Source organism: Passer montanus, unplaced genomic scaffold (assembly GCF_014805655.1).
Source record: "Passer montanus isolate IOZ18808 unplaced genomic scaffold, ASM1480565v1 scaffold128, whole genome shotgun sequence".
Taxonomy (NCBI): domain Eukaryota; kingdom Metazoa; phylum Chordata; class Aves; order Passeriformes; family Passeridae; genus Passer; species Passer montanus.
Window position 1 is genome coordinate 1,304,220 of NW_024359610.1, and position 17,339 is coordinate 1,321,558.

General features: G+C 48.8%; 2 protein-coding genes across 4 annotated transcripts; one reads left to right on the forward strand and one right to left on the reverse strand.

Annotated features, from left to right (window-relative positions):
• Positions 1-1,353: 1,353 nt before the first annotated feature.
• On the forward strand, positions 1,354-11,205 carry ARL5A (ADP ribosylation factor like GTPase 5A). Its single transcript, XM_039698615.1, has 6 exons — positions 1,354-1,491; positions 3,310-3,370; positions 5,486-5,633; positions 6,646-6,729; positions 8,494-8,645; positions 9,249-11,205. The coding sequence occupies exons 1-6, from the start codon at positions 1,446-1,448 to the stop codon at positions 9,295-9,297; spliced, it is 540 nt and encodes a 179-aa protein (XP_039554549.1). The 5' UTR covers positions 1,354-1,445; the 3' UTR covers positions 9,298-11,205.
• A 708-nt stretch (positions 11,206-11,913) lies between these two features.
• Positions 11,914-16,514, reverse strand: LOC120497316. Of its 3 annotated transcripts, none has more exons than XM_039698614.1 (2): positions 15,163-16,514; positions 11,914-14,962 (listed from the first exon to the last, which is right to left on the reverse strand). In XM_039698614.1, the coding sequence occupies exons 1-2, from the start codon at positions 15,734-15,736 to the stop codon at positions 14,634-14,636; spliced, it is 903 nt and encodes a 300-aa protein (XP_039554548.1). In that variant the 5' UTR covers positions 15,737-16,514; the 3' UTR covers positions 11,914-14,633. The 3 variants fall into 3 exon arrangements, with proteins under 3 accessions (XP_039554548.1, XP_039554546.1, XP_039554547.1); XM_039698612.1 differs by having other exon boundaries at positions 11,914-15,012; positions 15,063-16,514; XM_039698613.1 differs by having other exon boundaries at positions 11,914-14,970; positions 15,021-16,514.
• Between the last annotated feature and the right edge of the window lie 825 nt (positions 16,515-17,339).

Consider the following 17,339-nt stretch of genomic DNA (forward strand, 5'->3'; position numbering starts at 1 on the left):
GTGCAGCCACCGAACCCTGCCCCGAGCCCAGGAGAGCTGAGAGCAGAGAAGAACCCCGAGTGCCTCTGAAATTCCAAGCTGAGGGCCGGCAGAAAGGGGGATAATTGCCAGCTAATGAATAATGAACGCCATGGCAGGCTGGATGCCGAACTTGTGGAATGTTTTACACCGGAGGAGCTGACCCGCGGTGCCAGGACCAGGGCTGTGGCACAGGGATGGACTGGCACAGGGGGCTGTCAGGATATTTCCCTTCTTAAACCGTTCAGGGCCACGAATTCCCCTCCAGAGCAACAGGAAACACACAAGTCTCTGGACACGGAAAATTGGAGATTACTCTGGCCTTGCTGCTTTGGTTCCGGACCAGCAGGGAAAATCAAACGCAAGAAGCTGCTGTGGGAATAAAAGCTGCTTGAAGGAAAGATAAAAACCTCTGGAATAAGAGAGGAGATTTCATGTGCCATCCCTGTCAGTGTCCCAGGTCAGGCTGGACATTGGGAGCAGCCTGGCACAGTGGAGGGTGTTCGTGCCAGGGCAGGGGAAGGAGCTAGGTGTCAGCTGTTGGTTTTCTTAGTTTTTACAGAGATGGGGTAACTGACAGGTATTAAAAGATTTTATTCTACTATTAGCTTTGATGAATAGTGAGACACAAGAGATGTAAAACTTATTCTATCCATTACCCAAATCACAAATTACTACAGTCAGGGCCAGGACAAGTGAGAGGGCAAATACTGTTGCTGTCTTGTCTCAGGCAGCAACACAGCTGTGCACAACCTAATTATTATTGCCTGGCATTTCCAAATCCCTGAGGATTTAAACTCACTGCAGAGTTTGGACAGAGAAATTCATCTCGGGGAAGAGAAGGCTCTTGGCAGATCTTAGAGCCCATTCCAGTGCCAAAAGTGCCCTTGTGCAAACTCTTCCCCCAGCTACTGGGGAGCAACTTTCCCCACGCTATTCCTGAGTTTTCCCTCAGAGCACCAAGTTTTAGCAGGGCAAAGTGAACGTGGCTTCTTCATGAACTGGGAGAGCTGGGAATGCTCCCCTGGAGAAGGGAAGGCTCCAGGCAGAGCTCAGAGCCCCTGGCAGGGCCTGAGGGGGCTCCAGGAGAGCTGCAGAGGGACTGGGGATGGAGGGACAGCACTGTGGCCAAGGGCCGGAGGAACGCTTTAAACCTGAAGGCAGGGGGTGATTTTACGGGGAGCAATCCCTCGCCGTGAGGGCGGCGAGCCCCGGGCGCGGCTAGCGGGCTCAGCCGTGAAGCGGGGGGTGCCGGAGGCAGGGGGAGGCCGGGCTGGGCTGGGCTGCAGCCCCGCAGAGGCACCGGGGGCCGTGAGGGGCCGTGAGGAGCCCGCGGCCCCAGCCGGCACTCGGGGCGCTGCGGCGGGCCCTGAGCGCCGCGGCCCCGCAGAGCCGCGGCCGGCGAGGCCCGGAGCGCCCGGCCGAGGATGGGGATCCTCTTCACCAGGATATGGAGGCTCTTCAACCACCAGGGTGAGGCCCGCGGGGAGCCGGGAGGGACCCACGCCCGCTCCTGGAAGTCGGGGCTTTAACCTTTTTTTTTTTCCCCCACTTTATTTCAATTACTGGAGTGCTGATTTCCTGAGCCTGTTAAATCATTAAGCTGTGCCAGAGGAGCGCGGCGTGGCGGGTGGGCTCGTCTTGCTGTCGGCAGAGTGTGGATTTAAGTGGCAATCCTCGATAAGTGGCACGTTCACGGAGTAAATGTTTTTTATGATTTATAGCTGCAGCTGTGGCTGCCCCTGGCTCCCTGGAAGTGTCCCAGGCCAGGCTGGACAGCCTGGCACAGTGGAAGGTGTCCCTGCCATGGCAGGGGGTGGCACTGGATAATCCTGGGTTTCACTTCCAACCCAAACCATTCCGGGATTCTGGGATTCTTAACGCCTGGATAATCCTTGGTTTCACTTCCAACCCAAACCATTCCGGGATTCTGGGATTCTTAACGCCTGGATAATCCTTGGTTTCACTTCCAACCCCAACCATTCTGGGATTTTTAACACCTGTCTCCTTGCAGCAAGGTGTTTGTGAGAGTTGTAACTTTACAAAACACCTCCTGATGCTCTTTCCATGTTTCTGAAGTCCTTGGAATTTGATTTTGAGTGAGCCTCAGTACTCTCACACCTGCTGGTTGATTGTCCCAGTTGTGTCCCCGTTAACTTGTAGTGCAAATACAGCAAAATATTTTTGTCTTGTAGCATCCAAGCCCCACCTCAGACCTTCTGTTCCAACTGATTTCCTAACATCCACTATGCTGGCAGCATCCCACCTGAAACAAAAGTTCCTAGTTATGTGGGGTCAGGTAAGCAGACGCTTTTACAATATTGTGCAGTTGTGCAAAGTTATTAAAGCTGCATTTTGCATTGGAGGGCATAAAAGACAACTCTGCAAAACCACACAATATTGGTAAAACCAAGCCCCAGAAACCCCCACTTACCTGACCCCTGTCCCCTCCCTCTCCTGTGGGATAAATCAGTTTGCTGGCAGGGATTCCTCTCAGTGTGTGAAGCTTGGGCATGTTTTTAATGCTTTTTGTTGCCCTTGGGGGACACGGGGAAGGAGGGGAGAAACCCCCTTCTCACCAAACTTTTACTTGACTGGTCCTGCTTGGTTGTGCAAGTGAAGGTTGTGTAACAGCTGAGAGCTGGCTGTGCTCTCCCAAAGTGGGAATCGTCCATTTGGATGTGCTTGACTCCACCAGTTGTAGAGTTCCCAGCGACTTTTGTGCTGCACAGGAGAGGAGGTGCTGAAGGGAAGCAAGGATTGATCGGGGCATTGGGCTCCAAAAGGTCAGAGGTGGGTTGTGGAGCTCCTGGTGACTTGTCCAAGGCTGGGTGAATGTGTCCTGTGAAGTGTTGGAGGGCACATCTGTTGCCCAGGAGGAAAGGGGAGCACAGGGTTGGGTTTTACCCGTTCTTTGCAAGGACATCAAGAGGCAGCCTGGGTGAAGGGAAAGAAGCTGAGAGCTGGAAAGTTGAAAGTGGAGTTGAGAGCTGTCGTGGCTGGGGGGATGCAGTGTGACACAAAACCCTGCAGGAGCTTGGGAGAGGCTCCCAGCGTGACACTGGCAGTCAGAGATGGAACACATCCTTCTGAGGTCTCTCAGGCGTGGTTCTGTGGAGGGGGAGAAGTTGCCAGTCCCTTCCCTGCCCACACAGACTTCCCGGGCTGGCCCACAACCACACCTGGCCCCTGGAGCTGGGCACTGTTGGCTCAGGAGACCAGCGTCAAACGTGGCCCCAGCCTTGGTGCAGCCCCAGCAGCTGTGACTGACCCGTGCTGTTTCCGTTGCAGAGCACAAGGTGATCATTGTGGGCCTGGACAATGCAGGGAAAACCACCATCCTGTACCAGTTGTAAGTAGGAGCCGCGGGGCTGCTCGGGGCGTTCCCAGCCGTGCTGCTGGCCCTGGGTGCTTCCTCAGGGCCTTGCAGGTGGCAGAGGCTGGCTGGCGTTTGGGAGGGGCTCTGCTGGATCAATGGGGTGTTGTTCAGAGGGGTTTGGATCACTTCACCTGCTGCTGCCACGCTGTCCCAGCCACCCTCGGTGCCACGGCCTCGGCTCTCTGCCAGCCCATAAAATATGATTGGAGTGAGTGCTGGCCACGGGACACTGTTGCAAAACTGAACAGCAGGGGGATCACTCTGTGAGTGGCAAAGCACCTCTGCCTGCCCTGACTTGTGTCCCCAGCGCTGAGATCAGTTTGTGTTTGGGATGGCATGAAGGAGGAAGGCTGGTGCAGCACAAACCCAGGACAGCACCTCCGTGCTGTCCTGCACCTTCTGCCCTCAGCAGCAGCATGGATTTGTGTTTGCCTTGCATTAACCTTGCTCCTGGTTTACAGGGAGCTCAAATGAGTTTCATATCTCAGTTCCTCAGCTGCAGTTTGATAGAGGACACCAATGTGTCCACAGGCTCAGAGGCTGCTGGGTGGCACAAGCAGCTCAAGGTCTGTTTGTGCTGGGGACAGATTGGCCCTTTCCCACGTGCAGTGTGTGGCACTGAGGAGTGTTCCTGAGTCAGAAATAATTCCTGTTAAACGGTGTGGCCGTGCTGCTCCAAGCCCACATTTAAAATTGGCTTTCTGGAAGTGCTTGGGGTTTGTCACATTCCTGCCTTTCCCAAAACGTTTCTGGTTGCTGGTGCCCTGGCACGCTGCAGGGAGAGTGAAAGGTGAAGGTGATGGTGATTTAGAGAGGGAGTGAGAGATGTTAAAAAGCACAAACAGAATGAAGGGTATTTCTTAAGACTGGAAACTGCTGCAGCTGAGGGCCGTCCTTGGTGGTTTTTAATCCACTTCCTCCACAAATGTCTCGCAGTTCTTCCCCTTATTTCTGCAGTTTCAGTGTTTTCTTTTCCCTCTCATACAGATCTCTGTCTGTCTCCTTTTTCCTTGTACCCACTTGGACTCCACAGGACTTTCCCAGCTCCCTTATTCTCCTGCCTTACCCCTCCTTGGCCCTACCCCATCTTTGCAGATCCCGTTTTCCCTCTTGCAGACACTTCCTTTTCTCCCATTCTCGTACTCAGCTCTCCTTGCACTGGCCCAGGGTAACTGGGATTGCTTTTCAGAGCACTGCACCATCCCTTTATCTCCTTGGCTCTCTGTATCCTCTCAGGAAATATCCCAGCACCATTATAAGTCTCAAATTGCTGTCACTGTAACTAAAAGCTCTGCTGGCACTTCAAAAAGGTTCATACAAAATGAAAAGCTGTATCAAGATGATCAGAAGAAAAAATAATTAAGTTCTTTTGAACACAGATGGTTTGCCTTGGAGCTACTGTTAATTTTTTTGCCTGTTACAGTCGAGTTTAAATAATCTGAACTTTTGGAGAATCCAGAGCACACATTTGGTTGTTTGATGAAACTGGTGTTCTTAGTGACAAAGTCACACTCAGTATCACTGACAGTACATCTGGAATATTTAATGGCTGCATTAGTCTCCAAAAAGTTGTATATTGGACTGTGCTGAGGGGAGAAGAGGAGGAAGTTAGGACATGGAGCATTGTGAAGAAAATCTGGTTTTAGTGGCCTGCCCTGGAAGGAGAGTGGGATGGAGTGGGTGAAGTGTCTCTGGTGGAGCTGGAGGATGAGCTGTTGTTTTTCTGAAACTTGGGAATCTTGTGGCTTAACCACATTCTTGAAGCAAAACAACTGCTCTGTCCCATGTGAGCCAAAACAGGCCTGGAGAAAGAAGAGCTGAGTGCTCCCAAAACTTCTGAAGCAAAAATGCTCTCAGCTCCACGGTTTAATTAATTATAACACATTTTGTTCACAAGTGCTCTCTCAGCTCTATAATTTGATTATTACATAGCTCACCGAGTCCTTTTTATGCTGTTTTTATTTACATTTCTGCACCTTCCACCATCAGCCCTTGCCTTGTCTGCCCAGGGAGCGCTTGCCGAGGTTCTGTCCCTGGGTGCAGCTCCAGGGTGGCCTTGGTGACCGTGCTGTCCCTTTCCCTGTGCAGCTCCATGAACGAGGTGGTTCACACCTCTCCCACCATCGGCAGCAACGTGGAGGAGATCGTGGTGAACAACACGCGCTTCCTGATGTGGGACATCGGGGGCCAGGAGTCCCTGCGCTCCTCCTGGAACACCTACTACACCAACACCGAGGTGACAGCCCCCACGCTGCCCTCTGCCCCTGCTGTCCCTCGGGCTGGCCCTGCTGCCTGCCTGCTCTGGGAATTGCAGGTCCCCCTGGCTGTGCCCGTGCTCGCTCTCCCTGCAGTGGAGGGAGCCCCAGAGTTTCCCTGCAAAACCTTGGCAGCTCCTGTCATGGTCGGCTTGATAATCCCCAGGAGTTCTCAGAACTCTTCAGGGGTGCAGTTGCAGTCCACACACACATATGTGTACATATATCTATATCTATATATCTATATATAGAGATATATATACCTATATCTATAAATATATCTCTATATATCTATATATATCCATCTATATATATCTATCTATATATCTATCTATATATCTATATATAAATTTTATCAAGCACACAACTTCATAAAAACAATGCTTTAAATCAAGGTTTCCTATGTGTTCTCAAATACAATCTAAATGCAATTATTTAGATTACACAAATTATGTTTTGCGTGGTTAAGTTAATTATCACAATAATTAGCTTTGTTCTCCACCCTATGAGGTGTTGTGATTCCTTAAAGTTCTTTTCCAGCCTAAATGAAGCTGGGAGTATGTTCTTGGAGTTTGGAGCTTCAGGACTTTTTTAATCCTTTGCAAATATCTATTTGCATGTTAGTTCTTGACCTAGACAGAGAAAGCTGATGCATTTTGTTTTAAAGACTGCAGCTAATTATTTGAGGGATCTGTGTGGTGCCTCAGCTACACCAAGGAAAGAACAAAACCACATCTGGGATTACTGAGAATTTTCTTGCTTTCAATATGAATTTTTCATTGAAGAATGGAGAACAGAAAGTAAAAAGTTGTGTCAGAGCTGCCTTTGTACCCAAAGCACAGCACAAGAGTGAACAACCCCAGGCCTGTGGTGGGATTACTGGGGCTGGAGGGAGGTTTGGGAACAGGGATGGGGTCTGATAATCCAGCTGGATAATGGGCTGGGAGTGGAACAGCAGGAGTTTCTCTGCCTAATAACTCTCCCTTTTTGCAGTTTGTGATAGTTGTGGTGGACAGCACAGACAGAGAGAGAATTTCTGTGACTAAAGAAGAGCTGTATAAAATGTTAGCACACGAGGTGAGTGCACCCTGTGTCTCTAATATTTATTTTAATATTTATTTTAGTTATCTGGCTGATACATGCTGAGGGAAGCAGATTTACACCCTGAACTGCCTTGTCCCTGCTGCACTGTGTTCTGTGAAACTCCCAGCAAAGCTGTTAATTACTGCTGAATTACAGAAGCAGCCCGTCAGAGTGCTCCAGTGAAACAGCACTTGGGACCTGTCAGGGACATCTGTGGGTTTTGTACTTCAGTCCATGTTAATGTCTGAATTAGAGCCTTTAAATAATAAAAAAAAAATTATCCTGCAATAATTTAATCATTATTTTTGAGGTCTTCATGGTTGCCTGAGGTTTTACAACTTTTACAGTGTGTGTTAGAGCACCCAGCTCTAAAACTGAAGGGACTTGAGCCCGTGGCTGCAGCAGCCACTGCTCTGTGGGTATTTGCAATTCCAGAGTGGGAATTACTAAACTGTACAGACCCTCCTTAAACCTGAGCCTTGGGTCAGGTCTGAACCTGAGCTGGGCTGATGTAAAAGCCAGGCAGCATCTGTGGCATGACCTGAATGCAAACTGGATCAGGGTGTGTGAGCTGACACCGAGCTTCCAAATTTAAGTGTCAGAACAAAAAAATGTGCATAAAAATGATGGCATTATAGCCTAAAATATTCCATCTATATTTAACCTATAGCCACAGTCTGGGAGCCTGCAGGAAGGGCACAGCCTGCCTATGGATTTCCATTGAGGAAAAACAAGGGCTTTGCACAGGATCTTTCAAGTTTTAATTTTTTGTGGGTTTTATTTTGTTTGATTTTTTTTGTTGGTTTTGTTTGCTTTTGTTTTTTAATTATTTGATGTTTAACGTAAATTGTTTTTAATAAAGTAAATTCTCATAGAGCAGGTCAGGCTGTGGGTGTTAAATGTGGCACGGGGGTTGGGTGCTGCTGTCCAGGATTGGGATTTCAGAGCTGGGCTCCTCAGGCTGTTGCAAAAACCTGCATCTTCTGTTTCCTGATCTCTCGAGGAGGATGAAGTTGTTAACGAGCTGATTTTGCCGCAGGGAAGGTCTGGAATTCCAGGCAGAGTGGAGCCGATTTGGGAGCAGTGAATGTGCCCTTTGTGTCCCAGCAGGATGTTCCCAGGCTCCCTCTCCAGACGTGGCTGTGACGTTGGGAGAGAGCAGCAATGAAAGTCAAATATTGATTTTAAATCGCTTTTCTTTGCTCCTTGAAAATCTTTTCTTTCTCCTAGCCAGTTCTATGTTAAGGAGTTGCTGTTAAGGCAAAATTGAGTTGTCCAGCTCAGTTGCAGCTATTTTCTGGAGTAGTTGATTATTTGGGAATTAATTTGGCTGCTTGTAAACAGGAGTGTGCCTGATAGGCAGCTCAGTGCTTGGGCTGGCCTGCCTTCCTGGGAACACCTTTTTGCTTTCCAAGGGAAAGATTTTCAATAATATACCCGTGCCTTCCTGTAATTCCAGGCAGTTTGAGGTAAAATAGGCTCATCCCTGGAGTCACTGTTCCAAATTGTCAGTGCTGCTCAGGTGCAGGGTGCACAGGGCTCTGATCCTCGTGGAGCTCAGCAAAACATTGTCCTGAGATTTTGACTCCTCATCCACGGCAGGAATTGGCTGTTTGGAGAGCTGGATCAGAGGATTTCCTGCAGCTCCTGCCAGCCTGCAGCACTTTGCTCTGGAGCACTGTTGGCTCGGGCTCCCTGCTTTGGTGTCCCCTCCTCTGCCTCCAAGGGCTGCTCTGACCTCCTCTCCTTTCTCCCCAGGACCTGAAGAAAGCAGGGCTGCTGATCTTTGCTAACAAGCAGGATGTGAAGGAGTGCATGACAGTAGCTGAGATCTCCCAGTTCCTGAAGCTGACTTCAATTAAGGATCACCAGTGGCACATTCAGGCCTGCTGTGCTCTCACTGGAGAGGGGTAAGAGGGATTTGTGCCCATGGGATGGGAGTCTGGAATTACTCTGGCGGGCTGTACTGTGGTATTTGGGTTTAACACACATTCCTCCCCTGTCCAGAATCCCAGAATCCCAGAATGGTTTGGGTTGGAAAGGACCTTAAAATCATCCCATCCCACCCATGCCATGGCTGGGACACTGCCAGGGATCCAGGGGCAGCCACAGCTTCCCTGGGAAACCTGTGCCAGGGCATCACAGCTTCATAATCCTGATCCTTACAAGATTTGTGGGCTCAGAGCACCAAATCTACATCAAACCCACAGTGTCAACTCACAGAGATAAGACTTGATATGATTTGGGCTTAAAGAGGGTGGGATGAGGTGGGGCCCCACTGAAATGTGGTTTATTAAGAATGATCCTAATTAGGGAGAAGTTCATGTCCTGAAGATCTGGGATCTGAATTCTCTGGCCATGGATGATATAATAAGATCTAGGAAGTGCCATGCAGGGAGTGAAGAGTTTCCAGAAATGATTCAGAGTTCTTGGGAAGAGTTTAAATTGATGCTGTGGAGTTACCTTTGGGGTTATCCTGAGAATTCCCTAAATGTTGTCTCCTGTGTCCCCAGGCTGTGCCAAGGACTGGAATGGATGATGTCCCGGCTGAAGATCAGATGATTTTTAATGACCTCTTTGCACAGACATTGCTGCAGCAGAGCTGTTCCAGTGGCAGATTGGTGGGGTGGATGTATTTATACTGAACTGATGGCAACTGTATTTTCTACATAGCTGCACACACACACACACACACACACACACAGGGACAGGAGCTGGGAGCAGGCACAGGAGCACAGGAGCTCCAGGTTGGTTCGGGCTCCTCGGAGGACGTGCTCAGAGCTGTGACCAACCTTCTTTTCAAGCTGCCCCTCGGAACAGCCCGGCCTCAGGCGTGGGGAGGATGGAGCGAGAGGAAGGAGCTTTGATTCAGAGTTCCATTATCCCACTGCAGCCCTCTCCAGTGGAAGGTGCTGGCTGCATTATCCCAGTACATCAGCGAGCGAATCACGCCGTAGGTATCGACTCTCCAGTATTTCTGAGGCTGCCCATGTTACAAATGCAGAACTCTTTTCCTGTATGTGTACTGTACATATTTGTGTATATTTATACCTCAATCCTAGGTTAATTGCAATCTGCTCAGCCCAGTGTAAAGCTGAATCAGTCTGTTGGCAGTAGTGCTGATCTGTGGCACGGCCATGTCGCTCCGTGTCCGTACGGCTGTAACTCAATCACACCTTGGCTCTCCACAACCTGATCAACAAACTCTCTCTTCAGCCCGTTGCTTGGTTTTCCACATGGTTTTTGGAATAGGGAGGAGGCTGGAATGGATTGAGGCACATGGATTGAGCTTCGAATTCCAGGGTTGGCAAACAGAACAAATTTTCCAGAGAGTTTCAGATGGAATGGGTTTTCCTCTTTTATTGTGGTGATCATTGGATTGGGTGATGCTGCAGGTCCTGTCCACTGCTTTCCTTCTCTGCTCTGCTGGTTGATTCAGGTCTGGCAGAAATACCCTTGGCTGTCAAAAAGGGAAAGGTATCTTTTTTTTCTTAACCAAAGAAGAGGCACACAAGTATGTTTGAAAGTGTCACTGGAATCGTACAAGGCAGACTCTAATGAAGTGTTTTTCAGAGGAAAAACTCTCTTTGCTCCATAAAATGTGCAGATACTAAAATGTGCAGATGTACCAATATGCAGTGGAGGGGACTGGATGGGGACAAAGCAGATGACACTACTTGAAAAGCTCCAAGTGACCCACACGAGTTCCAGGGCAGATCTTGAAAGCAGAACTCCCTTGCATGCTCCCCAGGCAGTGTGAGAACACTAGGATCACCTTTCCCTGCTGCAGCTCCTGCTGGGATGGCTGTCCCAGGCAGAAGGGGGTCAGAATTCCCACTTCAGAGGATCCAGGCAGTTGGGAAGGCAGTGGGATGGTTGGAAATGCCAGGCTCTTCTGTGGGAGATGCATTGGGAGTTCAGCAAAATGAAACTAAACTGTGTTTAAAATGTTCTTCCCTTTCTCAGCCCCCGTGTCTGGTAAGGATGGAAAAGGCATTTTAAAGACATTTAAAGCTTAGTTTGAACTTTTTAAGGTGCTTCTCTTTGGTTCTGGGATAATCTGGTCAGCTCCTGCCTTGCTGCCCACCTGCCTCCCTGGGAGCATGGGAATCCTGGGGAAAGGAGGGGAGGCAATCTCTAAGTCTGTATTTAACAAAGGCAGGTAAAGAATTTAACTTTTTAATCTATTTTTGGTATCTCCAACACTCCCTGGCTGGGGGATCTGCTGTCTTTGTTAAACATTAAGGTGTACATGCATATATCTCTAGTGCATGCACATAGATCTTGGTATTTAACTGGTGTATTGCAAAATGTATCAATGTTTGAAGAATTAACAATTTAATGCAAAGACTCTCTCAGTTTCTCTGACAGTATCTACAAGCAACGAGCTCTGTGCACACTTGCATATGAAATGGAATTGTACATTTTCTAGTCTAAAAAAAGAAAAAGCAGACTTGCTTCTAAACCCAAGTGTTTGGTTTTTGAGTCTTATGTCCTCCCTGGGCTGAATCCACACAGGCTGGGTGAGCTGGGGGCTGGCTGGTGAGAAAAGGAGCTGTTTTTGGTGGTGGTGGAGCAGCCTCGGGGTTTCTGCTGCTTGCTTGTGCCTTGCAGGGACTCTGTCAGCTGTGCAGGTGTGCTGGTTGCTGCAGGTGTGGGCAGATACTCTGTGTTTACACATCACTTGGGGTGGTTTTGCTCTTTCCCTCCCCCTGCCACTTCCCTTGCTGTGGCCTCTGAGGTTCACCTTGTCTTGGTTTCCCCAGTGGCCACAGAGCCCAGCAGGGCCTGGGAGTGACTGCTCACCTCAGGGCTGGCTGTGACACAGGCTTTTCTGTGCCCTGAGGGGCTTAGGGTGCCAGCATCCAATTGTTCTCTGTGTGCTGGTCAGTGCACAGCCCTGACTGCAAACACCTCATGGGTCACTGTGAGCTTTCTGTGTGGTTTGTGTTTTTCAGGGCAAATGCAGCCAGGATTCAGTGGTGGCTGATGTTTGCTGACACACTATGGTGCTGTCCAGGGCTTTGGGGGTTTAAATCAGGGGGATGGTGGGGTCTGACAGCAGAGGTGACAATTCCAGACTCACCTGGAATGGTTGCTGTGATCTATCCCAGACTCACCTGGAGTGGTTGCTGTGATCAGTTCCAGACTCTGTGATCAATTCCAGACTCACTGCAATGGTTGCTATGATCAATTCCAGACTCTGTGATCATTTCCAGGCTCTCACCTGGAATATTTGCTGTGATGGTGCTTTGAAGTGCACGTGTGTGAGCTCAGAAATGTTTTAAATTTAATCACTGAGAAGAGCAGCCAATCTTTTGATCTCTGGACCCCTTTGTGTTCTGTGTACGTGCTCCTTGTTGACAGCTTTTTTTCTTTTCCCTGTAGGGGAATTCCCATTTTTCTCCCAGCTCTGTCCATAGGAAATCCAGGGATTTCCACTGGGCTGGGCAGGGGTTGCCTCCCCCTGAGAGTGACCTTGGTGTGTGCTGATGTTTCAGCCTTGGGGTTCTGCTGCCTTGGCTTCCAGCTGAAGCTCAAGCTTTGCCTTTGTTCTCCATGAAATTCATTCTTAGCAAAAGGGAGGGGCCTTAGAAATGGGTATTGAAGTAATGCTGCAAAATGGCATTTCAGTAGCAAAAAAAAAAAAAAAAAGGTCATATTTCAGTAATCTGATGCTTCAAATGTTTCTTTTGGTTGAGAAGATCATCAGTTGGGTAAATCATCTCTGGAATATGCTGCTTGTGGCATCTGGGAATTATACAGGTCTTTAATTGTGAGGAGAGGTGGAAAATAAACTTGGGCAATGTGAACAGCTTCAGTTTTTAATATCCTTTCTTTCTGGGAGGCTGAGCACTGTGTAGGTGTGTGAGTGGTAAATGCACCTGACCAGCACCTTCCACACCTCTGCAGCTCAAGTGCCTAAAACTAACTCCATAATCAGCTTTATTTCCCATTCCCTTAGAACAGAGATACATATGTATAAAAGCCTCCCAGTGTGTGGAAATGAGTGGGTTTTCTCCTCCCCACACCCAAGTTTTAACAGGATTTGTGATAAATTTGTTACAGTTCTCCTGTCCCTGCCATTCCAAGCACTTTGCCATTTATCAGGCATCCCTGAGTTTGGGACGGGAAATACTGAATTTGTCCTTGTGTCGGGGTGGTTGGCTGGAATTCCTGTCGAGGGATTGTTTAAATAACTCCATCCAGGAATCCTTGGCCTTGGGAAGCTCCTGGTGGCAGTGCTTCCTTCCATGCTGTCACTGTCGGATTAATTAGGGCTGAAAAGTCGTTTTCAGCTAATTGAGATGAATGTGCTGAGCAGCCCTGGGCTGATCCCGTGGCACCAGGAGTGGCACTGAGGAAGGAAAATGTCTTTGCACTTGTGTGATAATCCAGATGTGGCCTGGTTATAAATCCAGATGTGGATATATTGTGGTGAATACATTAAATGGCCAAAAATGATGAATTATGAGGGGCTGTCACTGTAGCTTTTTATTTCACGTGTGAGAATCATGAGCAGTTCTCTCCTTGCCTTAAGAGGGCCTTACCAGTGAGTTTTTCTATTGTAGCTTTATCCACAGTGGAGTCACTTTACTACCCTGAGCCTTCTAAGCCAGACTTTGGGTAAGGACAGAGCTGGGTGGGCTTTTTAAGCTTTTCCTATTCGTAAATGTACGAAACTCAGCTGAGACTGGATGAAGCCAGAAAATGCTGCTTTACCTGGGAGGCTGGGAGTCCTTCCTTGGACATCTTCAGCTCAGTGCTGTCCTTGTCTAAGTGGGGAGGTTAACAAACAAAACCAGCTCAGACTGGGGGACTGTAGGTGTGGGATGGGGACAGCCCCGCTGTCACTGTGCCCATGTCGAGTGTCCCTGCATGTTTTCCATCCAGGTTTTCTGCTCAGCCCCGGTGTCACTGTGCCCATGTCGAGTGTCCCTGCACGTTTCAGCACCCTCGGTTTTCTGCTCCAGCCCTCGGCCCGGCTCTCCGGAGCTGCCCCAGGGCTCAGGGCTGGGTTGGCAGGTTTGTACCCTGCGATGCTTGATTTAACACCGGCTCCAGGCAGGTGCTGTGTCCTGGCTGTTTGCAGAGGGGAGGAACCCGAGTGTGTCCGCAGCAGGGTCGCCTTTCCTTTGATCTTTTTTGTACTTTGTACTCCTCTCCCTCCACACTTTGTCATCTTCCCGAAGGAAACGCAGCCGGGACGTGGCTAACGCTGAGAGTGCAGGAACATTTCATTTCAGAATGTGTAAAATGATGGCTCCAGGTTAATGCCAAGCCTTGGGAGGGCTGGCAGCTCCCAGCTGGAGCAGCCCCGTGTCTGCACTCACACGTGGGTACTAAAGTCATTTAGCCCAAACATTTTATAGAGCTATTTATTATAGTAAAGGAAAACCAGGATTCTGTTAGCAACTTTTTTTTTCCCCCCTGAAATTTGATCAGAGCATTCCTTGAATTGTTTCCCCTTTGCCACTTTCTGTTTTTCAGACTCTGGTTTTTGCGCAGCTGAAGGGAACTCATTCCGTTCTCTTAATTCTTGTTGAGGTGGAACAAATACAAATTTGGGCTGGGGAGCTCTGTACCATCATACCTATGCATTTGTAGATGATGTCAATTGCTAATTCTTTAAAACCTACCAGTATTTATGATTTTAAGTTGAAAACACTTGTAAAAATGTGCCTGTTTGCTTTAAACTGTGCATGTGGGAGTTGCAGTGAAAGTTTTCAAGCAAATATGTGATTTCTCATCTGGTTTTGGAGGTGGTTTTGGGGTGAAATGTGCTGTTCTGCCCACCCTGTGAAGACATGGGGGGTTCTTTGGTGCAAGTTTGGTGATAAGTCTGTGCTGGCTGATGTCAAGAATGGGAATTAAAATGAGTGTGAAATGTTTTTCTGTCAGAAATGCTGAATCCCAGGGATGTGCCCCTCTTCCATACCCACATATCCCACACAGGTACCTGTGCATGATGTGGGCTGCAGGAAACTCCTTAAAAAGCAAAAGGGATGGAGCCAAAGCTGAGTTAGGAGATCAAATTCCCAGTTTTGTGTTTGTGGGCTGGATGTGGCACTCAGTGCTCGGGGCTGGGTGCCAAGGTGGGGTCGGGCACAGGTTGGACTTGGTGGCCTTGGAGGGCTTTTCCAGCCTTGGTGATCCTGGGATTGTGTAAAGGGTTGGGTAAAGGGTGTTCCTGCCCAGCTCTGCAGCCCCACCTGCCCCTTTGGGGCTCCTTGGGTCCCTTCCAGCTGCATCCATGGGGTGATCCCATGGAATGCCCTCCTTGGGTCCCTTCCAGCTGCATCCATGGGCTGATCCCATGGAATGACCTCCTTGGGTCCCTTCCATCTTCATTAATGGGGTGATCCCATGGAATGCCCTCCTTGGGTCCTTTCCAGCTGCATCCATGGGGTGATCCCATGGAATGACCTCCTTGGGTCCCTTCCAGCTGCATCCATGGGCTGATCCCATGGAAAAACCTCCTTGGATCTTTTCCAGCTGCATCCATGGGCTGATCCCATGCATGCCCTCCCTGTAAATGACGCCCAGAGACGGAGTTCTGGGGAATCAGGAATTGCAGCAAGCCCCCTGTTGGGATGGTGTAGGAGAAGCCGAAATGCCTTTGCACATTCCTTATCCTCCCACCTCTGCTTTTAGCCGTGCTGGCTGGAGCTGTTTCCTGTGGGACACGCTCTCCCAGCAGGGTGGGCTCTGCCTGCAGCTCCTCCCTGGCGCTGCTCTGCCTGCCCGGAGAGGCTGGGGCTGCCCTGCATCCCTGGCAGTGCCCCAGGCCAGGCTGGACACTGGGGCTGGGAGCAGCCTGGGACAGTGGGAGGTGTCCCTGCCCATGGCAGGGAGTTGGAATTAAATGATCTTTAAGGTCCCTTCCAACCCAAACCAGTCTGGGATTCCGTGGTTCTCCTGGGACGTTTTTGTGGCGGGTGAAGGAATGCTGAGCTGCCTTAAAGCCAGGTCTTTTCCTGCCTGTCCCTCTTAACTCCATTATTCCTTGACTTTGATATAACTTCTGAAAACTGCTTTTAGTTTTCCTTGGAATCCAGTTAAATATTAGGTGATTAAAAGAGAAGCCACCGTTCTCACACTTTATTTTTGTCTGGTTTAGCCCAGCTGTGCATTCCTTAGGCCTTTGTGCCTGGTGAATGGAACTGTGAGTAGGCTTTTGAACAGAAACTGTTACTTTTTGGCTCTTTTTCTTAAGTGTATAAAAGTTAAGACTGCTGACTTCTCCTTCATTGTTGTTATTTTTTTTTTAATAATACATTTTTAATTAATTTAATAATTAATACTTTCTTGATGCTATTACCACTTTTTAAATTGCAGGTTGTGTCGCTCCTCTCTTGTTGCACAGTCTGTACTGAGTTATTCTGAATGTTTTTATTGTAATATGGGGATGAAATACATGTACAGAATAGTCAACAGTATTGACAATAAATACAGTTAATTCTTGTCATTAATGTTTCAGTTCTGATGGGTTTTACCTTCATTCTTCAGAACTGGAAGGGTTTTATTCTGTTTCAAATACATATATGTGTGTATATATATGTAGGAAAATCATGGGGTCATGTAAAAGCGGTCATGCAAATTTCCTTGGGAACAATGAAAATGGTCTAAATTTTTGTACAGAAATAAATATTTAGTGTAAACATTGAAGAGTTCTGAGGGAGGGCCTCGTGCTGTGGGATCCTCATGGATGTTGTGTCATTTTTGTGTGTTTGGCTTTGAAACCTGGGTTAATGGGGGGAAATCAAGCTACAAATAAACCAAACTGTCTGTGTGGAGCTGGCCAGGGAATTTCTTGGAGATCCACCGTGCCTGGGATGCCAAAGGTGCTGCAGTGAACAGCTTTAGGTGATGAATGGAGGAAAGTCCTGAATATTCCTTAATGTGCAAATCTTCCTGAGAAATCCCAATGTTTGAATTGTCCTACAGGGATGGGCACTCCACAGCTGCCCTGGGCAGCCCTGCCAGGGCTGCACAACCCTTTCCAGGATGAAATTTTCCCTAATATCCAGTTTAACCGTCCCCTGGCACAGCTTGAGGCTCTTCCCTCTCGTCCCTTGTTCCCTGGGAGCAGGTCCTGAGCCCACCTGGCTGCACCCTCCTTTCAGGTAAGTTGGAGATGAAATAAGAACCTCCCTGAGCTGCCTTTTCTCCAGGATAAAATCCTGGAGTGCTGACAGAGTTCACTGTGGACTGTTCCCTGGGGAGGACAGGGACGGGCAGAACAGCCCCTCTTTGCCATCCTGTGGGCAAGGGCAGCCTGAAGCCAGGCACAATTTTCCCACCACGTGTTGAGACCGTTCATTCCTGATGTTTCCAAGAGAACACTGGGATAATGCACAAACTGTACATATTGGTAAGTTAGGTCTCTTTTAACTGAGATAAGGTGGGAAAATCCCATTCTTGCAGGGTTTTCCTGCTGGGAGCAGCAGCAGCACTGTTCCCTGCTGAGCCCAGTGGAGGAATGACAGGCTGGAGCAGCAAGAGGGGGAAAAGGCTTGGAGGATATCTGAGCTTCAGTTGCTTGGAGATTTAAAATGGAACTTTATTTCTGCTTCTCTGAAAGCAAGAGGCCCCTCAGGATT